A 23,350-nucleotide genomic window follows, 5' to 3' on the forward strand; every position below is an offset into this window, starting at 1 on the left:
GACCCTGATGAGCGTGTGTGCTGAGTTTGCTACCTAAACATTTTCCTTTATCTGAAAAAAAAAAAATTACTCAAAAAAAAAAAATGCCTGAGACTTGAAACCTCATCTTTTTCAGTCTTGTTGGCCTCGGCACAGGCGAGTTAACGGCACCGTCTTTGGCGGCATCTGTGAACCCTGTCAGTGCTTCGGTCATGCGGAATCTTGCGATGACCTCACCGGAGAATGCCTGGTAAGTGCCTTCTCCTCTGCGGAAGCTGATGGAGCAGGCTGAAATCAGCTCGGCTGGCCCTGCTATTCGGTTACTACCTTTGGGACAAACACTGGAGTTAAGAAATGATTTGACGGGGAGCTTTATATTGAACTGAGTTGGAAGCTGAGAACGCTCCTTCGTATGTGGTCTTCCTAACAAGTATTAGGACATGTTTACCCATAGTACCCCAAGAATTGAATTAGAATTAGATATAGCATAGTAGTAAAATAGAACTAATGACTGGGATACATATCTACTGTGAATATAGATGGCCTCAATCCTTCCCATAAATCTACCAGAAAAAGATTACATTTCTATAACAGGACATGATTTGTATTCCTGTAATGCGAAAAGCATAAAATATAATCTTTATAATAAACATAATTCAGTTTTTTTCTCACAGTGAAAAAAAATGAGGGCATGCTGCGTATTTTTTTATTTTAAAATTTCAACGTTTAAGTAAAAACAAAATATCATATGTAGATTTAAAAATAATACGTATGTGCAATACATATTCCCCAGAGCTGCTTATCCCTTCTACAGGTAAGTTTGGCCTAAGATCTGCAAAGGCCAGCACTTTGCATCCTGCTAAGAAGCCTCCGGATTGGAGGATATATGCTGCATAGACCATTCTTTTTTTTTTAAGATTTTATTTATTCATTCATGAAAGACATGGAGAGAGGGAGAGGCAGAGACACAGGCAGAGGGAGAAGTAGGCTCCCTGCAGGAGACCGATGTGGGACTCGATCCCAAGACTCCAGGATCACTCCCTGAGCCAAAGGCAGACGCTCAACCACTGAGCCACCCTGACGTCCCTTCATAGACCGTTCTGATGAACCTCAAGAGCGTGTTGGTTTCGTATTGTCTGACGTGGCAAGAAGCTTGAAACAACACTTCTCATTTCATTAGTTTTCCAGAAACACAATCTGAAACAGTGCCAGTTTAGGAGTCTATCATATTTTCATTTCCCTGTAGAATTTAAGGCAGACTCTGTTATCTCTGTTTCTAAATGTTCTCTCTCTTCCTCTTGCGCGATCCCCCCCCCACACACACTTTTTTTGTCCACTTAAAAGCTTCTGGGAAAAACCCAAAATGAAAATTCAGGGCTCTTGTTTCAATGCAGTTGGGCATTTAGGTTTATTGATGCTCTTTCTGTTTTCTCTCTACAAGCTTTTGTTTAGTTGCTTTGCACTATAAAGCATGATAGCCTTAATTTGTGAATCAGTAGATTTTTCAAATGGCATTTTTATGAATAGAAAGACACAGCGATTTTCATTTTAATTATACCATAAGTCTTTTAAAATGTACCCTGGGAAAAATATTGAGTTACCTTTAAATATGTTGCTAACCTGCTAGGGGAACTATCAACCCAAAGCTGATATGGATGTGCTTCATTTAAACCTAAAAAAAAGACAAAATAAATAGATAACAATACCAGACTTCTAATGTTTCCAATAGTCATATTTCATGATGGATTGATTAGGATTAAATCAAATCATGCTGTTGGTCCATTTGGTTATGTGGTATTTCTAAGAATTGAAGCGTGTTTTTTGAATAAAATAGTTTCATTCAGCATAATTTGGGGAGGAAGAAGGGAGGGAGCAACAATTATTTGAGATTTTCTACTGATGGAACCTTGTTTACTGACTCTGTTTCATGGACAAAAAAATAGGAGGCCACCTTCAAATAACAGTGGGAATCTTAGGGCAACAATAGAAATCTTGTCAATAGAAGTAGAATCTGGTGTTTTCTGGGTTTTCCATTATAGCTGGTTAATATGTGATCGTGTAAGATATTTTCTGGAGACTTTCCAATGCCTTTAATCTGAAATGATATTGATAACTAAGTGCTAATATCCCATTTTGAGCATATTGGTTCTGATATGATCCACAGGGAAAAATATTTGAATGTTGCACATTAAAGACAGTTTTAGGGTTTGCTTGACCTGCATTTTATCTCCTTTTTAAAAGTATGTTGTTTTTTCCACTACCATTAAACAGAGAATTTATGAAATTCACAGATAAACTGCTTTTTAATCAGCTTGGTTTGAAATATGATCAGAAAATAAATAAATAAATAAATATGATCAGAAATTGACTGAAATATATTTTTGATATCAGTTCAAACTACCAGACCTCTGTTACAGTGTGGACCTATAGAGAACAGGTCATTTTAACTCAAAGTACACTTGAAGTGACCCAGGAAACATTCAGAGCCACATGGGGAGATTGCTTACTTGTCCTTTCCTGTTGTAATTGTCACATGTGCTTTGAATGAACATCTTTATGGCAGGACACCTGTGAAAATAACCAGCCCATCAGAGTACACTTCTCATCTTTTTAGTTCTGATTTCCACTGTATTGTTGCCTAGTGCTGTTTTAGGCACAGTTGCAAAAACACTCAAATGTTAAGATTAATTTTATGATTTCCACTAAATGAGATGTGACATCAGTAAATATAAGCGACTTCTACATGTTCTTTTTCTTTTAGATCAGTAGTTAAAGAAAAGTAGGGTGTCTGGTTTATGCAAGATTTTCAGTGGAATTTTAGAGATACCACTTGCAACATGATTAAGACCATCAATTTTATGATCTTATTTTTTAAACCCCTAAGTCTTTGAAAGATACAATTTGATCATGTCAGTATGCAAAGAATATTGCAGAAAATACACTATTTTTTAGTAATAGCCCACCTTAGTTAAGCTTGAAGACTGAAAGGAATTAATATGAAGATGAAATCAAAGAGGAAAGCCTTTTTCACGTTGATCTATGACTCCATCTTAATATGCTGTTATATAGACAACTGTTGATAGTGAAGTTAGCCTCTGTGCTTTCTTTGAAAAAGGCTTGCTAAATGCATTTGAGAGAGAATGTAAAGTACCTTAAAGAAAAACCTATTTTCAAGTATCACCAGATACTAAAGAAATACCTATTCACTTGTAGTTGATGAAACTGTCATGGGATTTCAGAGCTTGAAAATTTCATAAATCATAGGCTTTAACTCTCTCATTTTATAGAATGTGAGAGATTCAGAGCGTTAAATGATTGGATTTTAATTTAGTATCTTCTACTCAATAAAAGAACTGTTCCTTTCCCCAAGGAATTTAACAAGCTTTGTTTAAAAAAAACACATGTATTTATTTGTGTGTTTTTAATTAAATCCATTTACTAAATGTAATTGAAATTAGCTTCTTTAAAAATATACTGATACAATAATATTTCAGACCTTTCATTGAATTAGGCTGGCCACCCTCGTGGTCATCCAGATTATTAAACATTTACTTTATCCTTATAATGAATTTATGTTTTAGCTGCTTCTTTTGCATATTTAATTACTTATCGTAAAAATAAAAATTCTGTACCCCTAAATTCTGATGAACACTTTAGAACATGAGAAAAATATTATATTTTTCTATGGTTATAAAAATAAAAATGTATTTCAGTGAGAATGAATCCATATTGGGTGATTCTTAAAAGGAATTAGATCCATTTTATTGTACTATTGGAGACAGAAGTTAGGTCTATATGATGCCAAAATATTAAAATTTATCAAATTGTGCTATTGAAAGCTTTATAGAGAACTCCAGTGTTTGGTTAACTGGAGTGTTCACCTTTCTACCAGTCTCTTGTGAACACAGCCTGAGTTGATAAGTATACTATAACTAATACGAAGAAATCTAGATATAAATTATTTTATTTTGATTTTTTTATTTTTGAAAAGAAACTGCAAAAAAATGCAGTTTCATTGTAAAAAAAAAGTATTGGAGAAAAATTGTTATGGGCCTTGTGGTTTCATTACATATTGGTATATGTTTAGAAATTTTTCCATATTCTCACTGTGTAATTATGAGCCATGCAGGCCCCTCACAGATATAATACACTAGTGCATTGTCCAAATCATCAGAGCCCATTGAGGTCCAAATTAATCTCTGAGGTAAGAGCATCACTGTCCCAGAGGATTTGTATGAGTAGCTACTGTTCTCATTAAATCTGCAGTTTTAAACTGAACAATTGACTTTTACCTAGAATAAGCTACAATTTCCACTAAATGCATTATTAGGACTCTGTGACTATGCACATGTACACACATGCACAATTAGATGTATTTCCTTACTGAAAAAAAATGGAAAACTAACAGAAAAAGGAAATAAGATTTGTATAATGAAAAAAATTATAAGGATGCCCAGGTGGCTTGGTGGTTGAGCCATCTGCCTTTGGCTGGGGTCATGATCCTGGGGTCCTGGGACTGAGTCCCAGTCCGGCTCCCTGCTCAGCAGGGAGCCTGCTTCTCCCTCTCCTGCTCCCCCTGCTTGTGCGCCCGCTCTCTTTTTCTATCTCTCTGTGTCGAATGAATAAAATCTTTGAAGAAAAGAAAGAAAGGAAAAAATTATAATGAATTTCAATTGTTTCTTTTTAAGCATGCATATGCTGAAACTGGCATGTAGTTTATAAGCTACGTATTAGATTAATTTTCAGTGCTATTTCCCAGCTGTAAAATTGACAATTTAATGGGAAAATTATTCTTTCTAACAGGGAAGAGACTCATAACCCTGTAGACCTGTTTTTGGTAAATGTTGATGCTTGAGACCAAAATAATAAACTCTGATGTGCATTTCTTCCTCAGAACTGCAAGGATCACACAGGTGGCCCACACTGCAATCAATGTCTTCCTGGTTTCTATGGTGACCCTAGTAAAGGAACCTCTGAAGACTGTCTGCCCTGTGCCTGTCCACTCAGTATCCCATCCAATAAGTGAGTAACAAACTTGCCTCTGTAATGACTTGGGCATCCCACTCTGCAAGCGCATTTTTGATACAGAATGCTTCTTTCTCTTGTCACACATAAATAAATAATAAATATATGCATGAATTTCTCTGGAAGGTAATATGAGTTTTTCTAAATATAAAATATTTAAAATTATGGCTATTTATTCTGCAGAATTTTTAATATTTTAGTTCTAGTTGGTGATTTAATATCTAAGCAACAGAACTCAAATAGAATTTCTAAAGCAGCTATAAAGGGCAGACATATTTTATAGAGATGTATGTAAGTCCCCACATGTGCACACATACACACGTATCCTTGTATAGTAATAAAAAGACCACTGACACAGGCACACTAGGCTGACTCAGTGGTAGAGCATGTGACTCTTGATTTTGGGCGTGTGAGTTAGAGCCCTACATTGGGTGTAGAGTTTACTTAAAATAAAAAATAATTTTTTAAAAAGATCACTAATACGAATACTGCTCATTTGGGTCCCAGTCTCACACTTTATTTATGAACCTTGGGCAAGTCACAAACTCCTAGAGAAATTAAAGTATGAGACCAATCTAGCTGACCTTTAGGTACCCATCCTATCCCTTGGTTATCATATGGTTTATCACATTATCATATGATGTCATGCATATATATTATATATATATATATATATATATATATATATATATATATCCTAAAGCAGTTATACTGATAAGAATTATATTTAAATTATATGAATATTGAATATGGGTGATATAAGCACTTATTTTGCATAAACTAAATTTTGAAAACATTTAATGAAACTTTAGACAATTTAGTTATCTTGTTTTTATTCTTTATTTTAAAAAAATTCCAATTATTCATAGAACAATAACCTTGGAGTCTTCGAGAAGACTTTTAAGAGATATATTTTGTTGACCTCTTCCCCTTACCTTTTAAGGGAATACTCCCTTCCAGCTGCTCTAATTCACATTCCCTCCGAGTGCAGAGGCCAATACCTAAGCAAAAACCCTGCATCATAAAGAGTTCTTATTTTAATGGGGCATACTATGTTGAACAAAAACCAGCCTTTTTGTATTAGTACAAAATTGTAAATAATGGTAATTTAAATAAAAGAGATCTTTTTGGAGACTCTCTAAAGGTAAGTTTTTAGTGCTTCCTCTGCCTTCCGCTGAGGTCATGATCCCCTCAGGCTCCCTGCTCCATGGGGTGTCTGCTTCACTCTCTCCCTCTGGCCCACCTCCCAGTCATGCATGCCTGCCCTCTCCCTCTCTCTCTCCCATTCAAATAAGCAAATCTTAAAAATCTTTTAAAAAAATCAGCAAACTCAGTGCTTAATAATATCTGTATTATATTAGGCACCTTCCAGCTTTTTCTAAATGCTGTGATAATGCTTGAAGAGCTTACATTTTTAGTGATTTTTAAAATTTAATCTATCAGCTACAGTCTTTTAATATAAAGGTGTTCTCAAATTGGTCATGTTCTGAGTGAGGTCTACCCCAAGACACCATGATGGAAAATGGTCTTTTGTGAGAGTCAATGAATACTCTAACCTAAAGATTTAGAGAATAATTGTCACTAAGTTTAAAAGTCCTCATGGAAATTATGGTTTCTGCTTTTCAGCCCACATGAAATCTTTATCTTCCTCACCCACAAAACTCCTCCTTAGGAATTTTACACCTTAGTTATTGGGTTGGGGGTGTGGGGAGAAAGAGAACTAATATTTGATTAAAACAGACTACTATATTCTAGGTATGACACTATACAGTCTAATAAGGTGGATATCATTACCCCATTTCATAGAATAAGATAAAAGGCTCCAGTGGGAAAATAGCATTATGGAACCAATTCTAGAGCTAGAAATCCTTGATTTAAATGTTGAGTTCTTCTATACTTTCTAGCTGTGTAACTCTGACAAACTGACTTAAACTCTCTGTGTCTCAGTTCTTTCATCATTAGTTGTGATAATAAGACCTTTTTATAGGGTCGTTGTAAGGATTATGTAAAATAAAGTATACCAAGCACTTTAAAAAAATGATTGGACATGATTATTATTAATTAACTTGCTCAGAGTCATTAAAGTATCAGGGTGGGAATCTTAAGTTTCAAATCAATGTACTTTCCAGTCTTCTGCAATCTACATTGAGGACTTTTTTTTAAAAGCACACTGAGTTTTAAGGGATGCTAAAAGCAACTAAATGGGAAATTGGGTTAACATATGTTAGTGATCAAAACATTTCCAGAGTTTAGGGGATGAGGTTGGTTGGATGCAAAGCTGAAGATCCTTTGGCAACCAAGGGTGTCAGAGACGAGAAAGAAGGCAAAAGGGAAATCTACTGGAAAATATTAAATATAGGAGAGCAAGTTGAATTCCTTCATAATCTATGGTTAGTCAGCCATATGTTGGCCATAATATGATAGGACCCTTGCTCACCCGTGTACTTGTGAAGGGTTAGACCAACGCAATGGAGAACCTGCTCATTCACTAGGGCTGAATGAAATTCTCCAGGACCATCCAATATACTCAAAACCCAGTGTTTTCCACTGAGGAAAACAGAAGGGTTCCATCTGGCCACTCATTTCTGTTGCGCTCCTTCTTAGGCAAAATATCCTAGGCACTAGCAGAGCTATCAATCCAGCACAGCTGCCATTGATTGTATAATGTGAATTTTAGCCAAATACATCTGAGAATTATATGATTAATTGGATATGTAGATCTTAGGGATCTATCCTCAAGTCTGACCAACATTACTAGAAATGCAGAGAGGCCATTAGAGAGAGAACTCTGCTTGGGTAATTACAATCATTCATGGCCCATCCTTCTCTGTTTACTGTGCTTCTACTTTAATTTTAATAATAAGTTCTAATTGTGTTCCAGAAAGAAAAGAGAACGTGAGCATCACCATCTATCAGTGACAAAGGGACTGGGTCCCAGTTCCAAGGATGGCATTCCCTTAAGTATATGTATTCCAGTTTGTATAATTATGTAGATCTTGATTTTAAAAAAGTAAATTAAGATGACTCTATAGCATCAGTGACACCAAGCACTTAAAGATCCTTTAATTTTTGAGATGTTTCACTTACATTAAATAATTATTGAATGATTAAATAATAATTTTATCTTTAGAAGTAGAACTGAGATTAGAGTAGCAGCCTGTTTTTTTTTTATCATAATACTTTTTTTTAATTACAATATCCAAAAAACTGCATATGCAAGTTTAGGTCTCAAGACCTCTTCTTCAGTTGTAGGAATGTGCCATCTCAAGACTATATATTTAACCTATAAAGAAGTCTAAATGTAAAGAAAAAAGAAAATGCAGTTTCTTCATAAATATTCTGTGTCTCTTGCTACCAATCACATATTCTCTTGTAAACCCTGAAAAATTCCCTGTAAAGCAAATAATATATATATAATATATATATTATATATGTATAATATAATACATATATATGGTGTGGCTATGTGTGTGTGTGCAAAGTGTACAGTAGCTCCCCTTCCCCAAAGATCAGCTGTTTTCCTACTACTTAAATTAAACTAAATTTAATTCCAGGTTCAAATATAGCATTTTTCTAAGTAGAAAGAGGAGGCAATGATAATCCAGTTGGTTTAAAAATACTAGTTTTGTTTTTTAAATTATAAATACTTTTAAATTTAAAACAACATGGAGCACTAACATTGTTTAGTTGTGCGATTGTGATTAGAAAAATCCACTGTAATAAAATGACCTGAAATATTTTATATTTAAATCACTAAATAGTGGGACAGTTCAGGGAAACTCCCCATTTATTTTTATTTTTTTTAAACTCTCCATTTAAATAAAAATTTCAAGAAGTCATTACCATTATAAACTGAGTTGAAAACTCTGAGGAATAAATTGAATATTTACAAATAATCCAGAATATGGGATTCGAATTTTCACAGGTTATCCAGGAAAAAAAAAAAATCAGCTAAAGGTTGCTGCAACCTTCATCTAGAAGTATAAAGCTTAGTGATAGTTCTGCTTTGGTGATTTATCTGTTTAATCCCTGATCATAAATCTTCTAGATCATAAGCATTTTGGCTCCAAATTTCTTAGATAATATTGCTAAATAAATCAAATATGCAGGGAGATAAAGATAGATTGGTATAATTATTATGATATATGAATACAGACAAGCATATAATATTTAAATTATACATATATATCAATTTCATCAACTATTCACAGTGTCCACTGTTTGCTTAGCCCTCTCATCGTGATGATGTATATATTCTAGCTATAGATTGTAACTAGGTAGTGAAATTTATCTCTAGAGAAGCAAATAAATATGTAAATATTTTGAATGTTTTATATTCATTAATTTCTGGCATCACATAGCTTATAAATTAAATATAATATGCAAGAGACATGTGAATATTCACCCTTGAACACTTAGAACGTGTTTGAAAGGGTAGTTTTTTTTAAAAAAGGGTAGTATTATTGAAATCATTTGTATAATAAAATTCAAGATATTCTTGGTCCAAGACTGGACAGAGGGTAGGCCCTCAATAAAGTCCTATTCACTAATATCATTTTGAATACTACTTCTTTGTGTGCATCAGGCCTGCTAGAATTTTTTATTTTTATTTTTATTTTATCTTATTTTTAGAATTTAAATTTTTGAAAGAATGTAACACTCCTAGAGCTGACTTTTGGCCTCACTCAGAGGGGCTACATTGAATTATTGCTGATATGATTAGTAGTTTTAATAGAGAAGTAGAACTATTCCCAGACAGAAGGTAAATTTAAGAAAATATCTAGCAACATTCTTTAAAAACCTTGGAGCGTGTTAGATGTTTCAGAACACTTTTGTACACATTGTTTTATGTCTACGTGAGCGATGACGATGTATTTCACCAGAACCTCTTATTAGAAGGGAAAACTAAACTCCAGAGAAATCAGATGCCTTGATCATGACCATTACAGCTTGCTTGTGGCAGAACCAATATTAGAATCCATATATTCTGATTCACCTCCCTGTGCTTCTTCCAAGGGGGCTATGGAAATAGAAACAATTGCAGAACCATTGAAGAGAAGCAAGGAAACAAAAAGAAAAAAAAAAGAAAGAAAGAAAATTAACAAAGCTTTGTAATAGACAAACTGTAAATGTTCGTTATAAGCAATGACCCCAGGGCTTGGCAACAGTTCTGCTGATGCTAATGTACGGGATTAGAGCACAATGACAAAGTACAGGTCTAAGTAACAAGTAATTAAATACCTTAAAGTCGAAAGAGATCAACATATTTTGGAAAAAAAATCTGAAGCATTATTAAATGGTAGCTAGAATTTATCGTGGCACCATGCGTGGTGCTTGCTTTCATGCTTTATCAGCACACATTCTCTCATCTCACTCAATGAGGAACTCAGATTTAGAGGAAAAAGAGCATGCAAAGACACAGAAAACAGCCCGGTTCTAATTACAAAATCCAGTGACGGACATTACATCAGATTTTATATCAGCCGAAGGTAATTAAGGAAATATGGGTTTGCTTGAAGGTTCTCCTGAGGTTACGGGCAGAGGTCATTGACCTGTAAGGAGAAAACCCTACAGTGACACTTCACAGCTTCACGCAGCCCAAACCACAGCCACCAAGTAACTGAGTTTCCCCTTGGTTTTTCTCCCTCCCCTCCGGGTCCTCTGCTCCCTGGGCAGTTGCCACTGGGCCTTCTCACCGCCCTCCCTGGGGCTCCCTCGCAGACCCTGTAGCATCTGGTCCCTCTGGTGCCTCTCCCCCCCTCCCCCCGAATGTTCCAGGTTGTAGTTAGCTCACAGGGGTTCTGCTCCCCAGTTGTGTACGCAGGCCTAGGACGCGCCCTGATGTTATGATGCTGGGCCTTTCATAGCACATCACAGCCCCGAGAGGCCACGCAGATGTTACACGCTTAGGGACGGATCACGGTAAAGACCCGAGTCTGGGCTCAGCCATCAAGAAGGGCATTTCCATGTGCGCATCCTTACGAGGCAGTCCCCAGTCGCTTCTCATGGCCCCCCGCCCCCCGATCCTCTGCACCTTCTGTGACGTGAAGGGGATGAGTCAGGACGCAGAGCGCATCTCCTGCTGCAGGAGAGTTGGGCAGCCGGGGTTTCCCGGCGTGATCTGGGACTCGCTGGACGCCAGCGATCATCTGGCAGTCCCCTTTCTCTGCATAGAATAGTGAGCTGCACATTCTGCTGCGTTTGCCAAAATAAATTCTGTAGACGTTTTCGGTGGCACGTATTTATTTCCTGTTCTCATTTTATTTTTTTTGTTGAAAGCCCTCTTCTCCGCGGCAGTAACTATAATCATAGCCGGAAGCGAGCAAACCCTCAGTTTTTATTGTTTAAAGAATATTGAATCACAGCTACAGATATAATTTATGAGGATGTTTCATTTAGATGCATAATGTCAAGTGTGTGTATCCAAAAGTTTATATATATATATATATATACACACACATTGAATTATTGTTCAATTATATATAGATATATATCAATATACATATACTTGGTTATATATCTACATATATATAACCAAAAATTTAAACTTATTTAATTCTTACCAGTACAATGAATGCTGGTTACATGGAAAAGAAAACATCGAATTAGAAATGTTAAGTCCTCGATTCCATGCTCTATAGTCTCCCGGATATTAGCTATGACCTTGGGCAAGACAAACGATGCCTACCCCAACCAGCTTGTAAGATATTGTGAAAAAATGATAAAATTATTTGTAAAGGCCCTCTGAAAATGTAAAGATCTAGTCAAGTTGAGTCTCTTGTTGTTCTTTAATTTTTTTTTTCCGGGAAAAGTATTGATTTTTGTCCATGGGTGCATTTTACTTTACTTCTGTTGGTTTTAACTGACACATGAGTACATTTAAGAATTTGTTTTACAGTTTTTTTGTTTTGTTTTGTTTTTTTGTTTTACAGTTTTTAAGTGTCAAAAACCCTGTTAAGCACCTTTGACATGACTTACGGTAAACTGGTTTAGGATTTTAAAAAATAATTGGTATAGTCTTCTTTCCATCGCTGTAGTCTCACATGAGTGGGAGACCCAGGGCTTCTAGTTAGAGTCATTTTGCCCCAAAATGATGAGACAGTTATAGAATGCCAATTTTAAAGTAAGACATCCGTGTATTCTGCAGATGTCAAAATCCAGTCCTCCCTCTTATGTTTGAAAACAATAGCAAATCGCGAGGTGAGTAAGGGAAAAGAAAAATTCAGTTTCTTTCTATTTTTACACATGCCTTGTTTTCTCCAACGCGGTCGTTTGCCACCCAAGAAAATCGCTCATGGTGAGGTCTTATTTTTTGATTTTTAAAATTTCAAAAGAATTATTAATTTATTTTATTTTTATTTATTTATTTTTGGCGAGGTCTTTTTGGGAGCCGGCACCAGGCTGCTGTCTCATGAATGGTTCTTGTCACAGAGCACAGGCTGGCTGTGGCTTGGTTCCGCTGCCCATGCAGCCCCCACAACCCCTTAACCTGGATCGCTTATCTGGGTAATAGTTGTGACTCAACGTACCCCAAGCCAGACTTCAACAGATTCATTTTGACCTTCCACTGAGTTGTTTTCGTTTTTTTATTTTTTTAAAGATTTTATTTATTTATTCATGAGAGACACAGAATGAGAGAGAGGCAGAGACCCAGGCAGAGGGAGAAGCAGGCCCCATGCAGGGAGCCTGACGTGGGACTCGATCCGGGGACCCCAGGATCACGCCCTGGGCTGAAGGCAGGCGCTAAACCGCTGAACCACCCAGGCTGCCCTAGTTGAGATGTTTTAAATGATAGAAATACTTGGTTCTAATTGCTTGCTGCTATATATTAAAAAAATTTTTAAAAATTTAAAAAAAATAAAAACCATCATTCCGTGTCTACAGGGCGGCTCGGAGGTCAGCCAAAGGGCAGTGGCAGGAGGCGAACCGTCAGCCGCCCGCGGCACGGGAGCCTTCCAGCACGGCGCAGGGGCGGGAGCAGAAGCAGATCAGGCCCGGGGGCCTGGCCCTGGGCCGTGAGCAGGCCTCTGCTCAGTTGGCCTGTCCCAGGAGAAATCCAGTTAGGGAGCAGAGAGAATGAGACAGAGGTTCCTTGGGGGCGTTTTATCATAAGATGCTAGAGCAGCGGAGCTCCCAGAACTCGGAGGGGCCGCCGGCCCTCGGGGTGACTGTGTCGGGGTTGGGGTCCAGCACGCGGGGTGTCCCATGGGGTGCACCTGCGGAAGCCCACCTGGAAGTCTCTGATGACCCTGCGGGACCCCAGCCTGGCGCTCGGTTCTGACCCAACGTCCGCACAGAAAGAGCTGAGGCCGCGGCGGCCGCCAGGGGTGCAATCGCGAGGGCTGTGGGGTGGTTTGGTTTATTGTATGTTTGAGCAGCACGTGCGGGTTGTGTGTCTCCTGAACGCCTCTCGGGGGGCCAGCCGCCTACATGGCAGGACAATGTGGCACACGCGTGCACACCCCCTGCACCCGGTCCCAGTACACAGAGTATCCCCCCCAGCATCCCCCCAGCACCCCCCCCCCCCACGATCACATACCAAGTCTTCCAGAATCTCAGACGGTTCAGAAGGACTCGGCTGGCAGGGAAGCATGATGCCCAGCGTGGCCAGGCCCGGGGAGCCCCTGGGAAGCAGCAGTGCGGGGCCACCCAGCGAGACGGGCTCGGGCCCCGAACAGGCATGAGTCGGGGAACCAGGCCGCAGCCATGCTCACACCGCAGCAGCCGCCGTGTCCCTTGCCCCCGCCTCTGCCCGCCTGTACCTGCTGCCGCCCCGGGGACACACGAGAACGAGCCGCTACTGACCTTGTCATGTGCTTCTCCTCTTGTCCCTGCTGTGGCCCCACGTGCAGCTTTAGCCCCACGTGCCACTTAGAGCGAGGCCTCGGGCTGATGTGTGACGCGTGCCCCGCCGGCTACACGGGACCCCGCTGCGACAGGTAAGCACAGCCACGCGCCCGGGCGCCCCGAGCTACGGGCCTTGGTCCCCCGTACATCTCCGAGCCGCTGCCACACTCAGTGAGCCCAAAGGTCCTCCCGGGATGTGTCAAACAAATGCATTTTATTTTCATAGTTTATTTATTCTCTTGAAATTGCCCCATAAATCTCCATTCACTCAGAGAGGGTTTGATTAATGTTTTAGTCTTAAAGGTTAAGCATTAACCTACAATCTTTCTAGAAGGTGTTGCTCAGGTGGAAAGTCATGCACTTTAAGATTTATCTTACTGCCTACGTGGGCACCATTTGCTTTTCCTAATTAGTTTTTTGTTCCTAAAAACGTGATTCCAGCGTGTAGTTCATAGTTCGGGGAGTGGTCCATGATTTACCTTAAATACACCCGAAAATAGAAATGAAATGTGATTTATTACTGTGATTTCTGTCCTCTTCTAATTACTCCTGGGCCAGCATTTGAATTCCCACTGATTGTACGCGGCTGCTTTGCGGCGGAACCAGAGGTACTATTTTACGAAATCGTTGGGATTATTTGTCTCCTGAAATGTCTGCGAAGCAAAGGTCCTTCTGTGTTTCCGTCTCAGGATAAAAATGGCCCAGAGCTCCCCGAGGATCACTGACAAGCGCGGCCGCCACCCGGGCCTGGGGGGACAGAGGCAGGGACCCGCTCTCCACCCCGAAGGCCTTCCCCGCCCCCCCCCGTGTCCCCTCGTCCCTGCTGTCAGCCAGGGCACGCTGGGGGAGGATGCAGGGGCCAGGCACCGGGAGGCAAGGTCGCGGGCTGCTACAGCCGAGGACGGTGCCCGCAGCAGCGAGGGCCACCTGCGAGCACGGCGACACCTGTGGATGAGCGACAGGGGGAGAACTGACAAAAGGCTGGATTCCTGGCAACTCAGAAGAAACTGGTGGCCTTTGGGTTAATAACCAAAAAAAAGGAGGGCACGTGTCTGCCCCGCACCATGATCACCAGCCAGGTCGCCCCCCGGGCCCGCTTACATCAGGAGAAATCCACAGGCGACGGACGTGCCAGTCGCTCCGCCTCGCGACCACTGAGTCCCACTCATGCAGCTGAGCTGCACTCTGAGGTCCTCACGTAACTTGCCTCACGCTCTGTGTCTCTACACACGGCACACAACGCTCGTCCAACCATCTACTGTTTAAAATCCCACATTTGATTTAACCAGCGTCCGTTCAGCCACCACCCAGGCCAGGTGCAGGGCTCGATGCACCGTCCTCCCATTCAACAGGTCGCAACTCTAAGCAGGTGACAGTGGCTCCGTGTGTCCCGGAGACAGCTCTAATGTGGACCCTCAGAATGACTGAGGGAGGAAAATTACCTGACAGTAAGCACCATTTTTGGTTTAAAATCTTTATTAATCTGCTTAAAAAGAAAATAGAGGTGGACCAATGCAGCTTGGTCCAATGGCCTATCTTCCCTCCGATTGCAGCTTTTCGGTCAAAAGTCATCTTCGACTATTATTCTGCAGAGGACGGAATGTCGTGTTTTGCTAGCCAGAACTTGGATTCGCGATTTCTAGGAGTATTTAGGGTTTATCATTCGTCTGGATTTACATGATTTCAAAAGCATCTTGTTAGATGGATCCCAGAACATTAGGGGAAGCATTTCAGGGGAGGTGCAGGCTTTGGGGGGGTGGCTGGGGAGACTAAGGGCATCGCAGGAAGATCCTGGCTGTGCTGACAATCTTGTAATCAAGACTGTTCTGCAGGAGATCGGTGTAATCAGTGTGTGCACACCATCGACTTAAACCGGTGCTGGAAAACCAGAGCAGCGCTCCTCCCAAACCTCACATTTTTGAGATCGAGTTCCATGACCGCATACACCTAAGAAGCGTCTAGTAGCTTGTTAGTTCTGACATGTCCTGGACAGAAGAGACCTGTTGCGTTTGTTTAACTCGGCATTTTCTTTTCTGTTCTTGATGTGTAGCTGACATGCAGGTATGTGGTTCCAGGTGCACAGTGGGCAACTCTAGGCGTTGTACTGTAACTCAGCACTTCCCAATCTTGGGTGACCGTGGAGCCCTGCTTTTCGATAGATAGATAGATAGATAGATAGATAGATAGATAGATAGATAATAGACAGGTAGGTAGGTAGGTAGGTAGATAGATGATAGGTAGGTAGGGAGATAGGTAGGTAGGTAGATAGATTAGATAGATGATAGATAGATAGGTAGATAGTTAGGTAGGTAGTAGATGATAGATAGGTAGGTAGGTAGATAGATTAGATAGATGATAGATAGATAGATAGATAGATAGATAGATAGATAGATAGACAGATATAGATAGGTAGATGATTGATAGACTGACAGAAGATAGACAGGTAGGTAGACAGATAGATGATAGATATATGATAGGTAGATAAGTAGATAGATGATAGACAGGTAGGTAGATAGGTAGGTAGGTGGATGATAGATAGACAAGTAGACAGGTAGATAGATCAGTAGATATTTTAGCAAGAATGCATCTCAGATGACAGCTCTGGTGGACAGGAATTGGAACTGTATATTCTTTATCTCGATTTAACTTCTATTTTGAGACCCGGGCCCCGTAGTGGGAGCTGTGGGAGCTGGGAAGCATAATCTCAGTCAAGTACGCTTTAAATTCCCTCCATGGTACATGTCAGTTGTATCTTGATTTTAAAAATCTGTTTTTTTTTTTTTTTTCGTCTCCTCCCATCTCCCAAGCTTGAACCAGAGTTTCTAAGAGGCTTACTTAGTACCAAGAGATCTGAATGCTGGAATGAGTGAGGAGTGTGTGTGTGTGTGTGTGTGTGTGTGTGTGTGTGTGTGGCTGGCTGGCTGGAAGTCTGCAGGTCCTGCTGTGCTCACCACAGACCTAGGTCCCACCTGTCCCCGTCTCTGCCTCCGCAGCACCACTGACTGTGCCCCCTTCTGTGCCCTTCTTCCCCAGGACTACTCGTTCATCTACCTCTACCCCCCTTCACCCCCATTGCCTAGCAGCATCCCCCACCCCGTGGCAACCATCAGTGTGTTCTCTGCATTTATAGGTCTGCTTCTGCTCTCTTGTTTATTCATTTAAAACAAAGACCCTCTGTAACACGCAGCGCCCTAGCTCCCCTTCTCAGCAGCTCCTGCTTGAGGCCAGAGCACCTGTACTTTCAGGTATCCCTGCTTTCCTCTGGGGAATGTTTTAAAGAAAAGAAAAACAAGAGCCAGAGAGCGAGGGAATGAACTACTCATGGTGACACCTTGCTGAGACTCTGGGCCTCTGTCCTCGTCAAGGAGGAAGACCTTGACGCAAAGTATCTTGGAGGGCGGAAAGGGGTGAGCCTCCAGCTTCCAGAGGAATCTGAGAGAACATGGGAGGTGGGCTGGCCGAGCGACACCCGCCCCAGGTCACGGGCAGCACTCACCACAAGCCTGGGGCCCCGGCAGGTGTGGCAGGTGCACGGCACCTGGACGGACACTGGGCAGCGAGGCGGCCCTGGGGCCCCGGGCCGGGGGTGGGGCTCTGCAGGCCATCTGCGCCCCCCCCCCCGCTCCTCCGTGCCCCCCAAAATAAAGAAAGGAACCTTTTTTTTTGAAGCCTGGGCAAATTGACCCTGCAGGGTCAGGAGGGTGGCAGGAACGCAGGGCCCGCGGCTGGGCCTCCCCAGGTGGGGGCGAGCCTCAGGCCGCTCCGCCCGCTGCGACTGGAACCCAAGACTCAGAACGTGGAAGATCCACCTGCACGTTTATCCGTAGGATTCAGGTTCTAGGGCTGAGGCGTTTCCCTTGGCTTTTTAGGTTTCAGTTCCAACACCCTATTTAGAGAGTCTCCGCTTGAGGACCCCGGGATCCTGGGGGGAGGCTGACCCCCGCCCCCGCCTCCCCCGCCTGCTCTGTGCCCCCCACCTGCCCCCCCACCTTCCCCCGTCACCCTCCCCGCCTCCCCACCTGCTCTGTGCCCCCCCTTCCCCCCACCTCCCTCCTGCTCTGTGCCCCCACCTGCCCCCCCGCCCCCGCTGCTCCCCCATCCCCACTGACCCCCGCCTCCTCCCGCATGCTCTGTGCCCCCCACCTGCCCCCTGGCCTTCCCCCACTGCCCCCCACATGCTCTGTGCCCCCGCACCTGCCCTCCCACTGCCCCCCGCTCTGTGCCCTCCCCCGCTCCCTGCCCCCCCGACTGCTCTGTGCCCCCACCTGCCCCCCACCCCCCCTGACCTCCGCCACTCCCTGCATGCTCTGTGCTCCCACCTGCCCTCCTACTGCCCCCCACCTCCTCCCTGCTCTGTGCCCCCCCACCTGCCCCCATCCCCCGCCTGCTGTGTGCCCCCCCACCTGCCCTCCCACTTCCCCCCCACCTCCCCCCTGCTCTGTGCCCCCCCCCAGGACACGGAGCCCGAATCCTTCCCAGCGGGACCATGGCACCCACGGGGTGGTCAAGGGCAGTGGGGGGGGGTGGCTCGCCAAGCAGGTGGACGGAGGTGGCAGCCTGGGTTGGGCTGCAGATCATGGGAGTCTCACCCCCGTTTTAGCCAAGAGTCGCCGACCACCCGCACAACAGTGAGGGAAAGGGTGGCCATGGCTCTGAGCTGCTCCTGCCCTTGGTCTTCAGCTTCGCTCCCCTTCCCGCCCTCCTCTCTCTCTCTCTCTCTCTCTCTCTCTCTCTCTCTCTCTTTCATTGTCCCTAAGTCGTCAGTAGAAAGAACCTGTCACCTGATGGCATGCGGTGTCTAGGATCTCATCCACGTTCAGTGACCTCTTGCTAAATAAAATATTGCACTTGTGCATGAGAAATAGCAACAACAGAGCAAGCGTGGAGGGAGCAGTGACCTTGTCACGATGTCCGTCTGTCGCAAGGAAGCCAACAAATGGGGCTGCGAGTGTGCTCACCCTCCTGTGTGTGCAAACGGCAGAGGCTGAGATCTCGGATTCCAGCCCGTTGTACAGCTGAGCGTGCGGGAGGCCCGCGGTTCACGAGTGAATGCAGCTTGAGTGGACTCTGAGACACTACAATCATCAGCAACAGTCATGTGATTGGCGGTGCTATGTTCACTGACCCCAGGGCTACTGTCAGACCTGTACTGACGCATTTCTGTGTGTGAAACACGCCTCTGTGTACAGCCCCGCACACACACACCAGCCACGCCGCCTGAATGCACACTCCTATCACGTATGCTCAGGATACTTTCTTACACGTTCCACCACCACAACAAAATAAAAGATGCCTCTTTGGTTATTGTACTTAACTGTAATAATTCACTCATGAGCTGAGGGTTCCTTTTCATTGCGGAAGACTATTGGCCTTATTAATTGGGTATCTGTGTTAAGAAAATTTCCCTGATCTTGTTATATAATGCCATCTCTCCTGAGGGCACTAAGTCATTTTGAGGAAAGCGAGCTGGAAATAATGGGTTTTCGTTGGCTGTGATAATGATCATTGTATATCGTTATTCCAGTGGAGCAAAGTCACTGTCTTAATGGTAAACAAAATGAGATGCGAGTGTGTGCAGATGTGATCATAAGCTCTGAATGTCAAGTAAGGCAAGGAGAATTGGGTTAAAATTCAAAAAAGTCTTCCTGTTATCTTTATGGAACACCACCTCGGAAGGGGGTGATGGGCAAACCTTACGCACCAAAATGTTAGTTCCTATTTTATGGTAGATCATCAATAAGCGGCTCTATTTGTGGGTGATGGTTTCCCTCCAACGATATGCATGCTATGACCTTCATATCTTGTGAGTGCATGACTAAAACTAGTCACCTCATTTTTTAAAATTATGATAAAAGGTTAATTCACTTTAAAAACTGAGTATTATGGCACTTACGAACGTTCAAGAAAAGTTAGAGTAATTAATGACTCTGCCCCCTGATTGTGGTGCCATTAAAGCATCCTCACATGCTGCCGTGGACGCGAATCCTCTCTGTTTGGAAGGGCAAAGAGCATCTCCGTCCACGGTGACACGGGCCCGTGAGCAGATGAGCACACACGTAGCGTACTGTTGCGATGATAGTCTCCTCCTTGCTTTTGTTCCCCGCCGATTCTGATCTTTGCTGCAAAAGACTTTTTATTTCGCTTAAGATGGCACAGATGACAGACTAGCCTGACTGTACGACTGTACGAGATGCTGTTTCGTTTCTCCTTTGGCAAGTGCGGCTTCACACGAAGCATGAACAAATGGAACTGGAAGAGAAGTCGGAGCGGAGTATAAATAGCTGCCTCTTAAAATCCTGTGTCTGTGCATCTGTGACATTAAGTAGCATTTTGAAACAACATATGGATAAAGGGAAATTTGATACCATAATTTAAGAAATCTTCTCTGCTGTGCCTCATAAATAAACAAACTCATTCTTCCAATAATATGTAAACTAGTAGTGCGTCCTTTAAAAAAAAAAAAGGAGAGAGAGATACCTAGAGTTCGCTGATGTGAGTTGTGGGCACAATTAAGCCTCACCTTCCAGCGTGTTCCCCTAAGAGGCAGGCGTACCTGCTCCTTGGTAAAGGCTCTTCGATGAGGATCTGCCTCTGTCTGGAAATGCAAATATATACAAACCCATTATGAATGCGGAGATACCCACGGCCCCCACCTGAATGATAATGAGAATCTTTGGAGTCACAATTTTCCGTTTAATAAATTCCGAATCCTCACTGCTGAATTTCCTTGCGAGTCTGTTTCCTCATAACAAGCTTTTGTTACAACAACAACAAAAAATGTGAACCTTCCATATTTGTACAGAAAACAACCAATTGGAGTAGATGCGTGTGATGTGTTGCACTACAAAGGCCTCCCAGCACGGACCCACGTGCCTCTAGAGTGCCAGCAGCAGATTTCTTATTATGCTTTGGACTCATCTTCGGTGCCAGTGACAAGATTTTTCTTTTTTTTTTTTCTTTTCCTGGCTGAAATCTAATTACTAGTCGGGCTGGCAGGATTTCATCTTGTATCTACACCGCAGTTCTAGAAAAACATTTTTTAATCACCTTGCATTGGAGAAAAGGAGCGCTCGGAAGGAACGTACATCACCCTGGGAGAGGGTAGCGTGAAAACCATACAAACGGTGCCCCGACGGGTGTCATGAATTGCTCCCAGATGCTCACTGATGACATTCTCCCCCCTAGGTGTGCAGAAGGCTATTTTGGACAGCCTTCCGTTCCTGGAGGATCGTGTCAGCCGTGCCAGTGCAATGACAACCTTGACTTCTCCATCCCTGGCAGCTGTGACAGCCTGTCTGGCTCCTGTCGGATATGCAAGCCGGGGACCGCCGGCCGGCACTGTGAGCTGTGCGCTGACGGCTATTTCGGAGACGCAATTGATGCGAAGAACTGTCAGCGTAAGTCCTGAGCCCCCGACGCCCCTGCCAGGTGACGCCTCGCACCTCGGAGCAGCTGCCGAGCTGCGGAGTGCGGCCTGGAGCGCAGGGCACGGTGTGCGCCGGGCTTGCCCTGAAGTGTCTCGTTGCACTAATAGACTAAAGCCCGTGCAAGTTGCCGCACGGCCCAAGGGATGTTGCTTCTTAAACAATGCACGCGTTTTGAAAATAAACGTGCCCCCGGTAGGCGAGAAGCGCTTAGAGATGAGGTGAGCCGGGTTCATCCTAGTGCTTGCCTCAGTGGTGATCACTTTCTTAAAATGAACTGATCCACCTGTGTGACCTCTTTGGCACCGACCTCTAGGTGTCCATCTGTTACGCTTTCCTATGAGAACTTTATATTCCTGCATCTCGTAGTAGGTGTAAAGTTCTGCCCGTGTTTTACACACTGTCATTCGTAATTGTTGAACGATTGGCCTTCTTCACCTTAGGACTGTTCACGCAATGGTGCAACTGTGTTTCCTTGCACAGAGTTAGCTATCGTGGGGCATCACCCCGGCTCATCAGTGCACTTCTTGGGTCGCCTCCGCCTCCTTAGCTGCGTTACTCGGGGTTGCATCGAATTTGCTGATGCTTTATATTAGCAGTAACATACCAGGCAGGAGGAATCTTACTGTGCGGAGTCCAGGGGCATGTGAGCCCAAGCCCCCGAGTATGGTACATGCCATCCTCAACTTCACCTGCTGCCGTAATCTCAAGGTAGGACAAGTTATGATGCCCACAGTTCACTTCTGTCGACTTCATTAAGTAAGAAGGGATGCTTCGAGTCATTGACTTGGGACCTAGGGCCTGCAAAATTAACAGAAACTGCTGGACGTGTAGTGTCTTGTCACTGTCTCTGCTGTAAACACCAAACACCATGTAGGACACCCCCTTTCAATAGCAACTGTGTCTTTCTTCTCATGGGCTTGGAAGATGAGTGCCAGATTTTTGTCATTTAAAAATGACAGTTTGTTAAATTAAAAACCAATCACTCTCATACTCTGGTTTCTCTTCAGATCGAATAAATCTTTGACCTTTTACTAAGATGTGAAAAAAAAAAACAAAACAAAACAAACAAAAACCCACAAATCATTCTCTAGAACAAAAAGCACTTATTAATACCACCTGGAAAGTGGTATTTTTAGATTTATTTTATTTTTTTAATGATTTTTAATGTATTTATTCATGAGACACACAGAGAGAGCAGAGACACAGGGAGAGGGAGAAGCAGGCTCCATGTAGGGAGCCCGATGCGGGACTCGATACCAGGACCCCAGGGTCACAACCTGACCCGAAGGCAGATGCTCAACCACTGAGCCACCCAGGCATCCCAACTGGTGTTTTTTTAAAGCAAAATTTTCAACAGACTCAGACGTAATTATATTGCTTTTGCTATTTTTCCAAGTTTTTATTTTAACTCCAGTCAGTTAACGTCTAGTATAATGTCACCTACAGGAGTAGAATTTAGTGATCCATCACTTACATGTAACACCCAGTGCCCGTTACAACAAGTGCCCTCCTATTAATCTTCATCGGGCCTTCAACCCATCCCCCCAGCTCACCTCCCCTCCAGCAGCCCTCAGTTCGTTCTCTATGGATAAAAGTCTGTTTTATGGTTTGCATGTCTTTCTATTTTGTTTCTTAAATTCCACAAGTGAGTGAAATCATATAGTATTTGTCTTTGACTTATTTCACTTTGCATAAAACACTTTAGCTCCATCTGTGTCATTGCAAAGAGCAAGTTTTAATTTTTTTATATCTGCATAATGTTCCCTTGTATATGTACCACATCTTCTTTGTTCATCAGTTGATGGGCATTTGGGCTCTTTCCATAAATTGGCTATTGGTGATGATGCTTCTATAAACATTGGGGTGCATGTGTCCCTTTGAATCCATATTTTGGTGTCCTTTGGGTAAATCCCTAGTAGTGCAATTGCTGGGTTATAGGGTAGCTCTATTTTTTACCTTTTAAGGAATCTCCATATATTTTCCAGAGGGGCTGCACCAGTTTGCGTTCTGACCAACAGTGTAAGAGGAACGGTTCCCCTTTCTCCACAGCCTCTCCAACATCTGTTATTTCC

General features: G+C 42.9%; 1 protein-coding gene across 1 annotated transcript in view; it reads left to right on the top strand.

Moving 5' to 3' along the window:
* The window catches only part of LAMA2 (laminin subunit alpha 2), a 586,660-nt gene that overhangs the window by 339,920 nt on the left and 223,390 nt on the right, over nucleotides 1-23,350 (top strand). The window contains exons 17-20 of the mRNA XM_055309905.1: nucleotides 116-229; nucleotides 4,874-5,001; nucleotides 13,857-13,943; nucleotides 21,037-21,248. Of these exons, the coding sequence (XP_055165880.1) occupies nucleotides 116-229; nucleotides 4,874-5,001; nucleotides 13,857-13,943; nucleotides 21,037-21,248 (541 nt within the window). The remainder of the gene's footprint in view (nucleotides 1-115; nucleotides 230-4,873; nucleotides 5,002-13,856; nucleotides 13,944-21,036; nucleotides 21,249-23,350) is intronic.

The sequence above is a fragment of the Nyctereutes procyonoides genome, unplaced genomic scaffold (genome assembly GCF_905146905.1).
Source record: "Nyctereutes procyonoides isolate TBG_1078 unplaced genomic scaffold, NYPRO_anot_genome, whole genome shotgun sequence".
Classification (NCBI taxonomy): Eukaryota; Metazoa; Chordata; class Mammalia; order Carnivora; family Canidae; genus Nyctereutes; species Nyctereutes procyonoides.